Source organism: Pimephales promelas, chromosome 5, assembly GCF_988280905.1.
Source record: "Pimephales promelas chromosome 5, fPimPro1.hap1.1, whole genome shotgun sequence".
Classification (NCBI taxonomy): Eukaryota; Metazoa; Chordata; class Actinopteri; order Cypriniformes; family Leuciscidae; genus Pimephales; species Pimephales promelas.
This window is the reverse complement of record NC_142773.1, coordinates 16,875,631-16,894,574: the sequence shown is the minus strand read 5'-3', so window position 1 is coordinate 16,894,574 and position 18,944 is coordinate 16,875,631. Positions and strand designations below refer to the sequence as shown.

General features: G+C 37.5%; 1 protein-coding gene across 4 annotated transcripts; it reads left to right on the top strand.

The window, feature by feature from the left end:
- Positions 1 to 1,195: 1,195 nt before the first annotated feature.
- On the top strand, positions 1,196 to 9,586 carry LOC120471456 (phospholipid scramblase 1). 4 transcript variants are annotated; one of them, XM_089131039.1, is made up of 11 exons: positions 1,196 to 1,410; positions 3,275 to 3,315; positions 3,493 to 3,531; positions 3,635 to 3,712; positions 3,808 to 3,878; positions 4,806 to 4,848; positions 5,949 to 6,169; positions 8,318 to 8,479; positions 8,579 to 8,740; positions 8,859 to 8,910; positions 9,002 to 9,586. In XM_089131039.1, exons 3-10 carry the CDS (start codon positions 3,516 to 3,518, stop codon positions 8,886 to 8,888), a joined length of 783 nt encoding a protein of 260 aa, XP_088987165.1. In that variant the 5' UTR covers positions 1,196 to 1,410; positions 3,275 to 3,315; positions 3,493 to 3,515; the 3' UTR covers positions 8,889 to 8,910; positions 9,002 to 9,586. The 4 variants fall into 4 exon arrangements, with proteins under 4 accessions (XP_088987165.1, XP_088987164.1, XP_039517218.2 ...); XM_089131038.1 differs by having other exon boundaries at positions 3,635 to 3,718; XM_039661284.2 differs by lacking the exon at positions 3,275 to 3,315.
- The last annotated feature ends 9,358 nt before the right edge of the window (positions 9,587 to 18,944 follow it).

The following is an 18,944-nucleotide window of genomic DNA, read 5'->3' as shown; positions in this document are numbered from 1 at the left end:
TCCGGGTCTGTTGTCAATCCACGTTCAGTGACGCTGCTGTCGTGTTATTTGGTGCATCCGTCCATACAGTTTAATAAGAAGATATTTTATACACACAGTCAACTTCGCGAATACAGGAAGAAGCCATTTTTGAAAAATAGTCTCTACCAGTCGATCTACGCTTGATCTTTATGCTTCTTTTTAAAATTATATTAAATAAACATAACTATATATAAAATTACATCTAAACGTATGTACGTTTCGTTTCAAAGACGGGAGGACATTAAATTTAGAAGACTCTGCCATAATCCCGTTTTCCTCGGTTTTCCTCCGCTTTAATCTCCACAACCGGAAATGGACGAGCATCCTTACGTCAAATGCTTAACTTATGCGTGCATATAGCCCATTAGAACAAAGGTTAATTTTGTGCCGGAGTTCTCCTTTAAGTCATCAGCATCACTGAACGAGGATTGACAACAATCCTGCTGAATAAAGTCGTAGTTTTTGTTATTTTTGGATCAAAATGTATTTCCGATGCTTCAAAACATTCTAACTCACTGGTGTCACATGGACTACTTTGATGATGTCTTTATTTCCTTTCTGGACAAGGACAGTATATCATACATACATTTTCAATGGAGGGACAGAAAGTTCTCAGACTAAATCTAAATTATTTTAAACTGTGTTCCGAAGATGAATGGATGTCTTACGAGCTTGGAACAACATGAGAGTGAGTCATTAATTACATAATTTTAATTTTTGGGTGAATTAGCCCTTTAACGTGAATACAAGGTAATAAATGGCCACAATAAATAAATAATAATAATGAATAAAAAAAAAAGTTCTATCTTCTTACAATATAAAACGTTTCATTTAACTTTTAATTGCATTGTGCACTGTGTGCATTGCATTGTGTGTTTTGATAAGGGGTTTGCTGTTAATTGATGGACTGAGATTGCAAGTCATGACAGGATTTGACATGGTAGTTGAAAGAAAAAGAATCAGATGCTTTTAAAAAACATTTGAAAAAAACTCTATGGAGACACTTTCGTCATAAAGGCAGACGAATAATTCGAGGTAATCTAACAGGATCCGAGAAATGGCAAGATTTGTTACGGTAAAATGGTCATGAAGAGATTTTTTTTCTTTTTTCTTTCTTTCTTTTTTTTTTGCCAGTAATTTCGTTTGTTTGTAAGGGGTGTGTTCGCGACCGACCACAAGCAGCAGACAGTTTCCTGGAAAGGAAACTCATGGGCGGTGTTGTGAGGAAGATAAAGAGCGAAGAGAAAACAGTGGGATTATCTCTCATAAAACATTATTTTTATCATTATTAATTTAAATGTACTACCTCTCTTAGAGTGGGTTTTCGGGAAAAAAAGTTGAGGAATAAAACAAATCATCATCCACAGCCTACTTATTTTTGATAAACAGGTAAGTTGGCATATGAAATTCATGATGCAGCATAGGCTACACTGTGTAAGAAAAAAAAAAAAAACGTTTTGTCGTATATTCTGGTTAATCCAATACATTTGAATCAATCGTAGACTTATAGGCTACACAAATGTAGCACATGTAACGGGGTAGATATAGATCCTTAAAGTAACAACTGCACGCAAACATCTGCAGTAGCGCTAGTGGGAACAACAGTTTCCATCATGTCATTGTTACGCTAATTATGCCTTTTCTTCACTTCAACTATATTCAGCCAAAATACTGAGTGGTATTAAAGAGCACTGACTAGAAATGATAGCAAAAATGGTAACGCTTTAAGGTCTCGTTTAAATATTAGGTAATTCATTAACAAAAATTAACAAAGAGCAATATACATTATTTTTTTTTTAACAACATTTATTAACCTCATGTTGGTTCGCAATACATAGGCTACTTGCTAACAGATACTAATTTGATTTTAAAATTAAGTTCATGTTGAGATTAACATTAACTATGGTTAATAAATGCTGAAAATGAAGTAGTCTATTATTGTTCACTCTTAGCTAATGTATCGTTTCTATTAATCACATAATGAGCCCGATAAAAACAATATAAATTAAGCTATTCAAAATGATTCGACGATGTGGCTCATTTAGCAATATAGTTAGGCCTATTAATTATGCAAATAACTGATGTATTATTTGGTAATAATTTGTGTGCATAAATGTTAAAGGGTAACTAAACCCCTGGTCAGAGCCTGACTCCACCCACTGGCAATATTTGAAAAATGCTGAAAAAATGGGCAGACCCCAGCGAAGATAGAGGGAACGAGCCGAGGCATGCACCTTAGACCCACAGTGACAGATGCTGTCAGACTCTAAAATGGAGAGCGACTGGAGTGATGCAAGTAGCTAACAGAGCGGTCATTTGAAGTCGAGGACTTTTCTCCCCCACCTTCACCTGAAGTGGAGGAGGGTGAATTGTCTGTGGGCATAGGGTCATATATCAATTCCAGCCGCTGGCTCAAAATGCAGTCTTGACTCACACATCTCGACTGCCATCTGATGAGTTAATGTCAATAGCGCGCTCACTGTAGGCATATTGATAATTTGCCGCTATGTTTCCACATGCAAAATGTGGCGTAAACAAACATAACACAACATGAAGTCCAGGCGTGGTCATCTCTCGGCCTTCACTGTCGTCATTCCTCCTATTATCCTTCTGTGGCTCCTCCATTAGAGACATTAGTGCGGTGAGGCGTGCATTAGCAATCGCCCTGCTTGCCACATTAACTGTTTGTGTGTTTTCTGAATGAATGTTCATTTGCACTCAGCGCACTTTCACTACGCCACAGCGCCTGGGGAAGTACTTTGTATTTAGCATTTAAAGTAAAGATGATCACATCAGATCAGATGAATGACTCTGGTAAGCAAAGATAGTAAGCAACAGGCTCAGAGTGGTTCAGGTTTAACATTGCATTAATAAAAAAAAAAAATAAAATAAAAAATAGAGTGGTGACACTGGGTACTTCATTTGAATGGTTAAAGGTCGTCACACAGGTGTGTTGTCTCCATTTCCAAGCACTGCCCACTAAAATCATAAAAGTAATCCACGTGGCTCTGAGGGTTAATAAATGCGTTCAGAAGAGAAATGATGCGTTTGTGTAAGAAAAAAAAAACTGAAACCCCTTAAAAACCTAAATAAATAGCTGTGTTGATTATTTGTATGATGGATTGATGCACTTTTTTGGGCTCGATCTCGTCTTGTCTTTAGCTTTTGAGAGGTTGGGCTTGTATTTGGATTAGTAAGTTGCATGTTGTTTTTAAGTGTTTGTTTTTATGCTACTGATTGTACTGAACTTTAGTCTGCAGGTGCAGTTGTGAAGTGCTTTATAAATTCAATTAAGTGAGTAACTTCCCGGTAATTCCTGGTGTTCTCAGCCTGAACAGTGTATATTAATGCCCTCCTGTTTTGCAAAATTATTGGCTATTAAAAAATATGTTAGGCTGCTGAAATTTAATTCCTTACAATGCAAAATGCATGGAAAAAAATATTTGCATAACTTGCTTTTCTGGTTTCCAGAGAGTAATTTGCAGCGTCCTGCCATGGCTACAAATAATGGTAAGTGTGTCAAAACCTTATCATCAGTGACCTGATCCTGACAGCATTGTGTTAAATTTCTGCTATACAGAAACATCCTGCTCTTTGATACTCTTTAAAATAGGTTACCCGATTGACCTCCAACCACAGAAAAATGCAATTAATTCCGCCCCTCCTTATTGCCAGGCACCAGCCATACCAGGTCACGGTAAATCTATGGAAAATAAAATTTTTCAAATTTGTATCTCACTTTTTCAGATCCTGATGTTAAAGACGGAATTTTCTTTGTTTTGTAAGGTCAAGTGCCAATGATGCCGGTTCCAATGAGACCCGAAGGCTGTCCACCAGGACTGGAGTACCTGATCCAGGTAGAGCTTCACTGCTGTGTATAAACCGCTCTGTATGACACTGAAGACACTGATGTTTTTATTTTTCTTGCATGAGATCTCTTCTCAGCAGTGGCGGCTCGTCAGGGGAAACAAGGAAGGCACAGCCTACCCAAAATCTTGTGTCTCGGAATGTGTATTTCTTTTTTTCTGTTTGTAACTTCACCTCTGTAAGTGTAACCGCCGCGCTTCTTCCAAGAATGTGCCGAATCTGTGAAACGCAAGTTTGAGGGGATAGAGAAAGGGACGAGGAGGCTCTGTTGGTATAAAAAAAAAATTCAGCCAATCACCATGGAGTATTTCACTTTCAGTGATTAGGAGTGTTGAGAAAAGTAACATGGCAGAGGAGGCTAGCCTCCCTTGGTTTATCAACCAATCATCGACAAGACGTAAATTACGGGATATTAGTTTGAACTGGTACCGCTGATATAAATTTGGAGAGTAGAGATATTGAATATTTGATTGCAAACAAATTTAATAAACTAACATTGAAACAACAGCTAAATTAAAAATAAAAGAAGACCCCATGCCTAAGTTGGATATAGGCTGCAGCAATCAGATTCACTAAACACAGTGCTTTTTTAACACAGACATTTAAATGGATTTTTGCTTCAAGTGATAGGCTAGGACTAGTGAGTGAATTATATTTATATTGTCTTGATGTCTGTGTCGTTTTCTATAAATATTCAGGTATATACAGTACAGTAAGTGACCAAAAAAAAAAAAAAAGCCATTTAAAGAAGTTAAAAATACTACCGCTAAAATTGTGTGCCCCACCATTTCAAAACCCACCAGCCGCCACTGCTTCTCAGGAAGTGGGGACTAAGCTTGTGTTAGTTTTGTGGCTTTGACATGTTAATGTAAATGTAAAAGATCGTTTTCAACCTTTATTCCCTTTTTACAACACAGATTGATCAACTTCTTGTAAAGCAGAAAGTTGAGCTAGTTGAAGGTAATATTGTGATATTTCTTGTAGTTTTTCCAATGATAATACTTTGAATATTTTCAAATGAAACTGTGCATTTTACCTTTCTATAAGTCCTACCCCTTTGATTACTTTTGCTTTATCATATAAGCTTTACACAACATCCCATAGGAATAAACTGGAAACTTATATGAACAATATCATTTTCAGTAAAATTATTTTTTTTTTCAGAGAGTATTGACTTGGCCTGTCAAGTAACCAAGAAGTAGTGACATGACAACTTTATAGCCATGCCCTAGCAACCAGTTACATCACCCGAGCAACCATCCCATAGACTTCCACTTAAAAAGATGAGAGGGATATCTTTGAATTAGAGCATCATATAAATAAGGGGGTGGTATGTTTGGAATCAGACTGGCATGTAGTTCAGAATGCCAAATAATTTCCCTGTCACACCCTATCAACAAGTATCTGCACTCTAGCAACCGTATGGCCATATCTTTGCAACCACATCAAAACACAATAGCAACTACTGTACCTAGCAACACCCTGACAACAACCCAGAACACCAAAGCAATGCTTAAAAATGCCATATAAATCACCTAGAACACCTTATCAGCTGCCTAGGAACACCCTAGCAATTGCCTATCAGGAACATAGCAATGCCTATAGCAACCAACCAGAATCCCCTAGCAACACCCTAGCTACTTCCTTGCAACCTCAGTGCCGAGTATTGCCATGGCAAGCACCACTCACATTTTCTGCAGAAAATGTACATGTCTATTTTTTTATTTATAATTTAAATGTATTTATTCATTTTATTTTAAAAACAGTGATAAAAGGCCCAGTCACAATGTTTTAAATTAGTTTTACTTATAAAACTTATGTAATATGAATCTGTATTATTATTACAACAGTATTCTGTAATATTAATCTATCCAAACACACAGGACTTCCATACAATTCTATTCAGAAAATGTTTGCCTAATAATATGAGGTAGGATTGGTAGTAACCTTTTTAAGGCGGGGCTTACAGATGTGTCAGTTAATGCAGTGAACTCAACTTGACATACACAGGTCTTTATTCTATAATTTTGTTTTTATTGTGTTGTTGATTCATGTCACAGCTATATTGGGTTGGGAGACCAATAACAAGTACATGGTGAAGAACAGCATGGGGCAACAGGTGTTCTATGTGGCTGAGGAAAACGACTGCTGTAACAGACAGTTCTGTGGGCCATTGCGCTCATTCGTCATCCATGTTCAGGATAACTTGGGACAGGAAGTGATGACCCTCACACGCCCTTTGAAGTGTGCTAGCTGCTGCTGCCCCTGTTGCCTGCAAGAGGTAAAACACATTTATGTTCTTTAAGTAACTAGTTTATTCACGTTTCAAAGCCTTTGATTTGAATGTTGGGTTTAGTGGTTAAAGGGTTAGTTCACCCAAAAAATGAAAATTCTGTCAGTATTTACTCACCCTCATGTTGTTCCAACCCCGTAAGACTTTCGTTCATCTTCGGAACACAAATTAAGATATTTAAGATATTAAGATCGCTCCTGCATACTAGTCCATAGGCTTCTTGAGGGCATGACACTTGCTGGCATCGAAAAGTCATTAAAGACATCGTTAAATTAGTCCAAGTGACTACAGTGGCTCAATTTTAACTTTATCAAACGACGAGAACACTTTTGTGCGCAAAAACAAACAAAAATAACGACTTTATTTCAACTATTCACTTCCTTCTCTATGGGCCTGTAGTCAGTTAACGTAGTGTGATTGCGTAGAGCTACGTCACACGTAGGCTCACTATTGGCCGACGCTGGTCATGTGTGTGATGCGTGTGACGTACAATAACAGAAGCTTACGCTATTAAACTAGTAACCTGAGTCGCACAGAGGGAGAAATAAACGAATAGTTGAAATAAAGACGTTATTTTTGTTGTTTTTGTGCACAAAAAGTGTTCTCGTCGTTTGATAAACTTAATATTGAGCCCCTGTAGTCACTTGGACTATTTTAACGATGTCTTTAATGACTTTTCGAGGCCAGCAAGTCATTCCCTCAAGAAGCCTATGGACTAGTATGCAGGAGCGATCTTAATATCTTAGATATCTTAATTTGTGTTCCGAAGATGAACGAAGGTCTTACGGGGTTGGAACAACATGAGGGTGAGTGAATACTGACAGAATTTTCATTTTTGGGTGAACTAACCCTTTAAAGATGGTTGGTGAAAAAATGTAGGTTCAAGCCACAGAAGCAGTGATTCATGGACTAGTATCATTGTGCTATTTTCTGTAGAAAAAAAAAATGTTTTAGACAAAACCCTTATACAATCTACAGTTCAAAAGTTTGGGTCGGCAAGATTTTGTAAGTTAAGTCTCTTATGCTCACCAAGGCTATATTTATATAAAAAAAATGTGTTACCAGCAATATTGTCAAATATTATTAGAATTGAAAATAACTTTCTATTATATATATATATATATATATATATATATATATTGTATCTTTCAGTTGGTATGACATTTATACCATTGTGATGGATGGTGCTCAGTAAATGTTAGACAGTGTGAAAGTGTGACAACATCGTGATCCATTTCACTGATGCACAATTTTATGGTCAGTTAGATCAGCCTAAACTGCAAGTGTTAAAAAAAACCCCAGTAAAACAATGAAATAATCAACTAACTATGACCCATTATTTAGTCTTATTAACACATTATCGTACCTAAAACTATTTTATCATACCTTTAGCATACTCAGTAGAGCTGCATCATTCGGGCATGGGAAGCTTGTGTGTCAAATGAGCAAATGAGCATGTCTCAGACTGTCCTTAACTAAAATGTTGCTGTATTAGCTTAATATTAAATCTAGAAAACCAATGCACTTGGAAATTGTGATTTCTTTTGTTGTTTTTTTAATAATGTCTATTGTATTTCATAATTAAAATCTATTTTCACATTCATCATGTATAATACGCCTCATCAAAAGAATTCAATTATAGATTTGGTGGACACTGTGTTCAATATTTCAAAGTTATTTGGTGAGACCAATGTGCAGGCAAAAACAAAAACAAGGAAAATCGGGAAATCATAGTGGAAAAACAATACAGAAGACTCTGTCAAGGTCAATAAGTCTTATAAAATATTAGATAATTCAACCTTTTTATGACAAGGCAGGGTTAGTTCAGATTGAGTTGCAAAATATCAGATACATCAATCTTTTTATGACTAGGAAAGGTTAGTTTTAGGTTGAGCATGTGGTAATATTTACCAAGGAAGTTATGTTACATTTTGAAATCACCTTGACTATTGCAGGACTGATGTGTTGCATGATGGGTACACAGCGATGCCACCATCAATTGTCATGTCTGTGATTAAATTAACAGGTTAAACGCTACCTGTTAGTTGTGAATAATATGAAAGGTCTACTATATTTTAAGTAGTTATACCTAAACTGCTCCAATCGCTTCTGATGTGTCTTTTGTCTGCCTCATAGCTTGAAATCCAGTCTCCACCAGGCAACCCCATTGGATATGTGATCCAGAATTGGCATCCTTTTATTCCCAAGTTTACCATTCAGAATGAGAAAAGAGAAGCAGTTCTGAAGATCGTGGGGCCGTTCTGCGCCTGCAGATGCTGCTCTGATGTCAACTTTGATGTATGAACCATATTAGACTGATAGTTTGATATTTTGAGTTAACATGTTCTTGCACCATTTTGCATGATCATAAATAGTTATTTATTTGCATCTAAACAGGTTTTGTCCATGGATGAGTCAACAAAGGTGGGCAGAATCTCTAAACAGTGGAGCGGTTTGGTGAAAGAAGCTTTCACTGACGCAGAAAATTTTGGAATCTCCTTTCCTATGGATCTAGACGTGAAGATTAAAGCTGTTCTTTTTGGAGCATGTTTTCTCATAGTAAGCAAACATAAGGCATTATTGCACATGTTTCTTGTTAGACCAGTTTTTTAAACTTCCACTATAGCTCTGTGTGCTTCAGCAGAGTGAATAATCTGATATTGTTCTTCTCTCGTAGGACTTCATGTTCTTTGAACACAGTAAATAAATGATTGTTGTCTGGATGTCATGTAAGTATATTGCAGGGAGTATTTTGAAAATGTCCACAGCATGATTTGTCAACACGTGATTGTAACTATTGTGCTTCAATTAATATTTCAGATTGAAATTTGAACTCCTTGTTCTGAACATGGATGCACAGGTGGATCACTTGGCTTACAATTATATTTTACATATTACTATGCACGTTATATTATATAGTGTTGTATTAATGTTCTTGAGTCACCACTAGGTGACAGCAATTCCCTTTTCTATAACGTTTTCAGCATCAAGTACCTGCTACATGGAAGCTTTTGCTAAACAATTAACTTCCTTTAAAACTAAGGCTTTTTTACACAATATAAACACACTTGTAGCAAGAAAAAAGGAATGACAATCTTTGCTCCTTTTTAAAAAAAATTTAGTCAGTTTTTTGGACATTGCTTTTTTTTTTAAAGACAAAATGTAATCTATTCTACAGTGGAAAATGTCTAAATTAACTAATCATGTCAAAAATTATAGTTGACATCATTTAATCAGGTAGAGAAATAGCTATTTAAGGTAATTGCAGGCTACTACATTTTACAGTCTATGCATTCCTGATCACTGGTAGTGCATTTTATATTGTAAAAAGATGTTGAAATAAGCATGTAATAAATATACTGTAACTGTGTAATTATTCAAAATTAAATTTCTTTTAGCACCTACTGCCTTTTCCCCAAAGTGCTCTTCAATTCCTCATTATGCCTTTTTAGAAGTTAAGGAGGCATTAGATAATGAATACCACTTTCACTTTTTTTTTTTTTACCTTTTCTTTTCTGTTATTCACGTTTTAATGTTGCTCAGCAACAACACCTCATTTACACTCCATGAGGAATCAAATGATCCTTAAAAAAAGTCCTTAGTCTTATCCTGGTAAATAGATGTTCCCTTTTCACTAAAATAAATTATTTTCAGAGTTGCAACTAAAGACAGCTTTTGAAATAAAAAATGAGAATGCCCCCTCAGAAATTACCTTTTTAGTTTAAGAAGACTATACTATGTTCATAATAGTATGGTACATTTCAATTGTACTGTTTGTGCAGTGCATATGCTGTTCACTGTTTGCAAAATTTCTACATGCATAGAAAACCCCAAATGTGTCAAAATGTGAGTACACAACCAGAGTACACTGTGTGGGAAATCGTATCCCATAATGCAATGCACATGACTTTCTATTTCCAGTGTGGCGAATGAACCTGAATCCTGTTTTTTACTCATATTTATTTCTGAAATAATAACTGGATACCACAGCATAGCATTTTGCTGTGTGCAATGTATTTCATTGCATAATGTGTTATACTGTATTTCACATATTATTGTAAGACCCAAAACAGACACACTAAGAGGACTGAAATTCATTGACAATAAAATATGCCTAAGTTAAATGCATTATTCCTGTCTGCCTGCATTACTCTAAACCTTTTGAAGACCGGAGCATGTCATCCTAAACTTTCTCCTCTACACTATTGCAAATATCATCAGTTACAGTGCACACTGTGCTGTATGCAGTAAACTGTAAAATATTATTCAGTTCTTAAGACGTGTAAATAGCCAAGATAAGAAGTGACTATTTCTTGTATTTGCAACTTTATATCTCACAATGTGTTATTCTATATCTAAAAATGTGACTGTATCTTGTGATGTGACTATTTCTATCTGATGTGACTATTTGCGACTATGGTAAATATGATGTAAGATGGCTGTAAAAATATCTGTTTATCCAACACTATCTCACGACCAATTCGTACGAATTTGACGCATGATTAAAAAGTGTCTAATTAGTACGACCTCACTCGTACTAATTCCTACGATTTGTCTAAACCCACGTGATGGTTAGGTTTAGGGGCGGGGTCAGGGGTAGGTCATTCGTACGAATTCATACGAATTGGCCAATTCGTAAAATATGTACGATTTAGCAAAATCGTATTAATTCGTACGTGTGAGGTCGTATGAATTGTTACGAATTAGCCACTTTTTAATCATTCGTCGAATTCGTACGACTTGGTCGTGAGATCGGGTTGGTTTATCCCTTTGATCTTTCATAAAGAAGCAAAAATCGAACCATTCTTTGAAGTAAAAGAATTGAAAGTGGCGGGAAATCACATTATGAAATAAATGCTTTTCTCCAAAACATTTTGGCCACACGTTAACGGCATCCTTTTATTAAATCATTTTTGCAACCTCCTTTTGCTAAGATAATAGCTCTGAGTTTTCTCCAATAATGCCTAATGCGTTTGAGAACACCTGGAAAGAGATCAGAGACCATGACTTCATGACCATTCCCAGATCCATGTTGGTGCTTCTCATCTTCTGTTCACCACACTCATTTTCTGTAGGGTTTAGGTGAGGAACTGGGACAGCTGGCAAAGCTTCATTTAGTGCTCAGTGACTAATTTTTGTGCCGATTTTTGATTTTGTTTGTTTTGGATTGTTGTCCTTATGGAAGATCCAACCACAGCACAGGCTGTCAGTTTTTTTTTTTTTTTTCTGTTGGTCTGTTTTTTTTCAGTTTTTTTTTGTTATCTGTTGGTATTTGATAGAATCCACAATATCATGTCTGAACAAGATATTCAGGACCTCCAGCAAAAAAAAAAAAAAAAAAAATGACCCACAACATTAAAGATCCAGCAGTATATTTAACCGTGGACATGGGGTACTTTTTATCTCTGTGTTTAGTGGGCACGGGGTATCTACCATAATAAGGTATTTTTCATCTGACCAAAGAATCCAGTCCCTTTTGAAGACTGAACTGAACTGGATGTGCTGGAGTGTTTTTGGGTGAGCGAGGAGGATTTTTTCTTGAAACCCTCCCAAACAACATGTAGGGGTTGGTTGATTGATTTAATTTTTTAGGCTTTCAGACCGCAAGACTCAACTAATCTCTGCAATTGTCCATCTGTGATCCTTGAAGAGTCTTAGGCCACTCAAACTTTCCTCCTCGCTGTACACAATAAAGACTCGCATCTTCCTCCAGGCAGATTCGTAAAACATCTTTAGTTGATTGGAACTTGTGAATTATTGTCCTGATGGTGGAAATGGTGCTAAAAATATAAATATTAATTGGAATATACTTCGGATATACTTCCCTATATATTGTTGCCAATAATTAATGTGCCAATAAAAGTATTTCAGAGAAATGCTGTGATTTACCCCCAATTTCAATAATTTCACTTCAATGAAACGTTAGATTTTTTTTTTAAAGAAAGCTCAAAAGGATAAACAATGCAGATTTGTTTTGACAGCCATCTTTGATCATATTTTCCATGGGTCCCAATAATTCTGACTGCAGCTGCATATCTGTAGTTGTGATTTTATGTCACAATGTGACTATATCCAGCAAAAATCTTACAGGGTGACTTTATTTCTTGTTTTGTGAATGATAATTTCTCACGTCTCTGGAATTCTATCAGTTAACACATCCCTCGGTTTGTAAAAATAAATTAAATATTCATTTGCACTAATGCACTTGAAATGCAAGTCAGTTTCAACAGTACATTCAAAGGTATTTCCAACCCCTACATAACCTCTTGCTCTGGAGAATGCTTGTAAACTTCCAAGCTGGGAGAAATAGTGGTAGCTGGGCTGCTGGATGTATTTGGTTTGATCAATAATGGAGGACTCATCTGCTGATGGAAGCGCAGAGAGACCTAGAGCCTCTAATGAAAGGGCTTGATTGATGTTGTCCTCTGATGTGTCTATGACAACAGCCAAAGGCCTCACCTCATGCAGCTCCACCCACAACTCACCACTGTTCACATACAGTACAGCCACACTGTTGTTCAGTGGTGTTAAACACCTACTCAACCTCTGTACATTGAGAGCATTTAGTCCCTTGAAGCTAATTAATAAACCACTGAGTTGGTGCAGTCATTTAATATGCTGGGTCTCATCATTAGGATCTTCAATTTGTATACGAACTTCTGAATCATGGATTTCAACGTGCGATTAAAACATTCCACCAGCTCATCCGTTTGTGGGTGATAGATGCTGGTGTGAGTCGATTTAATGCCCAATAATTCATAAATCTTGCGAATCGTACGTGACATAAATGCTGTGCCTTGGTCGGTGAGAATCTCCTTTGGGATACCCACCCGGGAGATTGAAATTTCAAATAATTGCCACGCTTTTCGAAAATGATGTGAAGTGGCACTGCTTCTTTGTATCGTGTTGCATAATCCACCAAGACTAATGCAAAGCAATGCCCCTGTGCTGATCGCTCTAATGGCCCAATGAGGTCCATACCAATTCTCTTCAAGGGGGCTACCACTAGAAGAAGAGAGCACAAAGGTGCTTTTGGGTTGGCCGGACTTGTTTAAAGGCATTTTTAAGCGTTTGATCTCGGAAATGCTCCAGAGTGAAATCATCATGTACTGAAAGATCACATCTCTCTATCGTGCCTCTTTCCTCTGGAATTGGCTCCAAAGGTCCCGGCACAGCCTCTCGCACCTGAGCGACCACCCTCTTCCCCCGCTTTTTATTTTACCCCAGAAGCACCCACACATAACTGTCCCAATAAAATTTGAAATCCCGGCCAATTGGTTCCCAAAATCAGTGGATGCCAAAGGTGCTGACTCAGCCACCTCCACACTATGCTTTTGTCCCCTGAATTGAATAGTGACTGATTGGATGTGAATGGTTGCAGCTTTCATACTAATCCAAATGAGTGACAAAATAACGCAAACGTTTTCCTATTTACATGTTGTGATTTGTATAGTCACAGAGTGTGCAAATATCAAGGCCATATGAGACACAGACATCTTTTAACCGTATAAATAGGCTACTATATTTTCTGAAGGCGAAGCACTGCTACTTGGGCAGAGTGATAACCATCACCTGAGACGCACCGTGACGAGGAGCAGAGAGTTCGCTCAGTGTTGGAGTAAAGAGTCAGCAATTACTAACGTTAGATAGAAAAGCATAGTTTATCATGGGTGTTTGCTTTATTGTATGAGCTGTGACAATAAACAGGGGAGACCAGGTAATACAGTACCATGTTTCATTGATTTTCAACCAAAAACGCACCCAGATTTATAAATATCACAGAACATGAATAAATAATTATTATTACAGGAATCAATATATTTTAAATGCAATTTATTAGCTGAACCAAATGTATTCAACAGTATATAATATACAGTATAATTGCATTACTATAGGATAGAATAAGGGGAAAGTAATAGCACAAATTGTTTTTGCACAATGAACTCACAGCCTATCGTACCCTTTTGTACGCTCAAGTTCGTTATTTCCATGGTTATTTCAAATTTAGGCTACTAGGCGCGCCGCGCGCAGGGTGCAAGTTCAACGCGGTGAAAGCGCTCGTTTTTTTCCAAGCGCGTCCGCGCCGCATCAAGATAAAAACATATTCATACCCTAATCATATAATAGTGTCACTAACGTTACATTAGATCTGGCTAATGGCACTGTTACAGTAGGTCATCTAAAAACATAACGGAACACTTACCTCAGCCGCAGGTGATCCACTTGTCCTGTCTGTGCTATCGATGGGATGGCCGTATCCTTCAGCACATTATGGTCCGTGTGGCAAATTCCATTTTTTCAAAATAGTCATCCTCATTGAAATGTACCGAGCAAACATAATGTCCCTTGATAATCTTAGGTGTGTTTGGATAAATATCCAGAGTAAGTTATAGCCATTTCTTCATCCAGTCAGCATTTTTAGTTGGAATTCTGTGAAACATGGTATTACCTCCCCTGTTTACAGTCGCAGCTATTTACAATAGAGCAAAAACACACGACTGTAAACTACGCTTTTACTATTTATAAATTGCTGACTCCCAAACTCTGAGCGAACTCTCCGCTCCTCACCACGGCGTGTCTCCGGTGATCCGGTAATCACTCCGTCAAAGTAGCAGTGCTTCGCCTTCAGAAAATAGTTCCCAGGTTTTATACGGTTAAAAGATGTCTGTGTCTCATTTGACTTTGTTATTTGTACATTCTGTGACTATACAAATCACAACATGTAAATAGGAAAACGTTTGCGTTATTTTGTCACTCATTTGGATTAGTATGAAAGCTGCAACCATTCACATCCAGTCTTTGTGCTAAGCTAGGCTAGCGGTGGATGCGTCAAACAGACTTATAGCACGCACGGAGATGAGAAAGGTATGTATGGACTTATCTAACTCTGGGGGGTAAGGTGAATAGGCTAAAGTCCCAAAAAGTTGGAGTGTTCCTTTAACCGAACCAGGAAAAAAAACAACAACTCTGCACTCAATTGGATAGTCGGTAAACCTACAACCAATCAATAAGTGAACTACTTTGCATACAGTTGTCAACTACAGAATTTACTTATTTAAGAAGTAAAATAGCGAGTGTTGCTGCTATTACTTACTCGTCCATGAATGCGACCAAAGGAGAAACCACAACGACCACAGGCTTTTCATTACGTCCCATCTTCTTAGCGACCATCAGAGCCAGCTGATAAGTTACACTTTTGCCGAATCGTGTAGGAAGGACGGCAAAAATATCTTTCCGATCGACAAATGCCTTGATTGCAGTTCTCTGTTTGTCTAATACAATGAATGCGCTGTCGATTTATTTTACAACAGATGCGACAGCAGAATCTATACATCTCAATTCTCCAGCTGCAGTCATCTCTGAGGGAAGACAGTTAAGCGCTCTTTGATAACGTGATGATTACGTCCCTGCAGATCACCTGTCCATCATCGTATAAAGCCCGCCCTGGCAATTTGATTGGCGCAAACGTTTTTTGCCAGATCATAATTACTCCTCAATGGATCGAGTCCAGACCGAACTTCCCGACCAAAAAATGTTGTGGGCGGAGTTCGGGCTGGCATCCAGGCTAGAAGCTTGTTGAAATGGAGAGAAAAACATTTTTATTTGAATTTCTTTCAGAATTGTGGAATGAATCCCTATTCTATTCTATAAAACTATATAAAAGAAGGCATAAAAGGCAGAGTCACCAAACTATCAGTATCGGTACTGGCCGATATCACTGTGGATAATCGGCTGAGAAATTCAGTATCGGTGTATCTCTACTAACTATTTCAATTTTTTTATGAATTTGTACAATGCCACTTATCACCACCTACTGGCAAAATGATGTAACATCCAGAAAGAGTCCCCGAAAAGTCCCTACATATGGAGTCTGTCTGAAATGGTCAAATAAAAAGTGATACTCAGACACAGTCCTATTATTAGTCACAGGGGAGTGACATAGCCTACCTGTCATCCTAACACTACTACATTTTATTGAGAGTGGGTGTGCAGCTTCCACCTGGATGATGCAATGGCAGTACACAACTGCCAGTAGAGAGGTACAGAACAATGCAGCCAGTTCATAGAACGCGGCTTGTTGAGAGGCCATGAGTGATAGAGGCCTACTCGCAGTGTTGTAGTCGAGACCACCTCACTCGAGTCCGAGTCGACACCGAGACCAGAGAGAGTCGAGTCCGAGTCAAGACCGAGTCCATAGAGAGTCGAGTCCAAGACCAGAGACGGTCGAGTCCGAGTCGAGACCGAGACCAGTGAGGGTTGATTACCTAATTTACTTTTATTTACTTAGAGAAATCCTTTTTTTTTTTTTTACAGAATTTACTTAGAGTTTAAAAAATATGATCAGTTTAGGGTAAAAAGGCCACATAGTAGGTGGTGTTAAAAGTAATTTTATTACAATTTGTCATGCGCAGTTGCACACTAGAAAATCACCAAACACTGGGCGTGTCAATCAATTTAAAGAAATATTTTATTAACATACATTAATAATCATGAAAAATATTTTGAATTGAACTCGAGTGGACTCGAGAATAATTCCGAGTCCTAAAAAAAAAATGTTCGAGTACGAGTCAATTCCGAGTCCAAATGGACACGAGTCCATGACAAGACCAAGACCATTAAAATATGGTCTCGAGACCGAGTCCGAGTCTCGAGTACTACAACACTGCCTACTCGTTTAATGACCAGAGTGCAACCTTATAGTGTCCCCAATAACCAAGTACTGGATATCTTCAGCTCTGCTAAGCTTGGGTAAACACAGAAGAGAGCTGCAGGCTCATGGCTGCTAGCCAAACAATTGCATATAATATACTGCCTTTGGCCAATGAGTGAAAACTGAAGCCTATGGAAACCCATACCAATTTTTGACTTACCATGCAAGTTATTGAATTATAGCAACATCTGTACATGTTTTTCATCAGTTCTGGTTAACTCCAGCATTTCACGTTTCAGTCAGCTGATTTGACATGCATTCGGCCAAATTGTCCTTGTGAAAAAAAGTGCTCTTAATTGTATTAAATGTGCACTTGTGGTGTACTTCAAATATTAAAATGATCATTTATAACAAACTATAGCCTATCTGCAGTATACTGCAGATGAAATAATTTGATTTTTTTTTTAAAAGCCACTTAAATCCCAAAGAAGGGGAGACCGTGGATGATTGTAACATTTTTGACCTCTTTTTATATCTTGGAGTACTTTAAAGCCAGTGTGTTCAAAATGTGATTCAAACTAGTTACACGTATCTGCTATTAAATGACAAAACTTTTATCTTTGCAACACAAAGAGAAAATAGGTGGTTTAGTTCCAAACAGGGTAGGCTATGTTACAACTAGTCTGGGTTAGTGAGATGTAACATTTTGAGATCCACCGATATGTGGTATGTAACATAATGAAATAAGGCATTTTGACAAAAAACAACAACAAAAAGGATTTTGAAAGCTTTTTTATTCAACCCTGACTTTTCAATATAACTGATGTGTGTGTCTGTGTGCGTGTCACTCTTAGTTATAGTAATTGACCACTATAAATTTAACTTGCGCACAAAACATTGTTTGTGTGTAAGCTTGTTTGTTACTGTCAGTCATAGTATTGGCCATAATAAATTGAAATCGAACACTTGTGTTGGTGTAAGCACATTTGTTACTCTCAGTTATAATCAAATTTAAATTGAACGTGTGTGGTGTTTGTAAGGTGTTAGGGTTAGGTTGTAACGTTTCATTGTTGTTACAACTAACCCAGAGTCGTGTAGCCACGAACTAGCTATCATAGAAATCAAATTGTACAATTTCATAGGAAATCGCTATCCGGTAAAATCTCTCATTATATAGGGTTGGAAACATGTCAAATTAATACTTAGCCTACATAAAAACTTTCTTCAACTATCCACTAAAGAGGATTCCAAAAGATTCACTTTAAATGCTCTTCTCAGCACTGGGTTAGCATTTGGGGTTTTTGCTAAAGAGTGTTTGATTAATGCACGATGAGTGACATTTTATTTAAAATTCATATGGTTTGAGCATAAATATTTGAGAGTGGAAGTGTGTTTGAGCACACTATGTCAGGATAACTGCACTCAGGGCGTCCAGAATTCCGTTTAAGCTGGTCGTTGTACCCAAGACCCTTTTAGGTTCTGCAGGAAAGATTCAGGAACCAGTGTTGAATGATGCTTGATTAGTTTCTTTTTTAAAGGTTTTTTTTTCAGTGTCTTGAAATTTTGCTCTGAAACATTAATGCTGGTGTCGACATACTAGACAAATGCAATCGGGTCAATTGCAGCTGTGTGTCGGCTCACTCGATCATGTCCTAGCAGGAAAGTGCCAAAATTGAGTCAGTTCGGGCCCAGTAATGGTTACCAGATTTGGCTAGGCCACATTACGGATCAAAAGGGCTGGTCTGATTTTGGGTGAGATATGGTCATACAGACCCAGGCCAGTTTAGGTCGAGTGCTGGGGGTCTCCTTTTAAAATGGGGTAAATTTTGTTTTTGACTTTTGTTAGAAAATGGATGTAATTTGAAATTTGAGACTTTATTTAGTATAGTAACAGAGCACAAAGATTATTGAGATTTATTGGATGGGATGCGCGCTACAATGTTCCATTCATTCATCAAATCGAAATAGGATGACTAATCGATTCTTGAGATAAAAATGTAAAAATGAGAATCGACAAATAAAATGGCTGCCCGAGTGGCCCTCTCCGCTGTGGCCACCCGAGTGGTCGTCTTCGCCCTGGTCGTTTCCGCCACAGCCTCCCGAAGGACCTGC

Bases quoted from the DNA above. Each gene is read 5' to 3' on its own strand.
- LOC120471456 (XM_039661283.2), top strand. The intron at 3,879-4,805 runs GTAGAGCTTCAC...TTTACAACACAG, and splicing joins GACTGGAGTACCTGATCCAG to ATTGATCAACTTCTTGTAAA. The intron at 4,849-5,948 runs GTAATATTGTGA...TTCATGTCACAG, and splicing joins GAAAGTTGAGCTAGTTGAAG to CTATATTGGGTTGGGAGACC.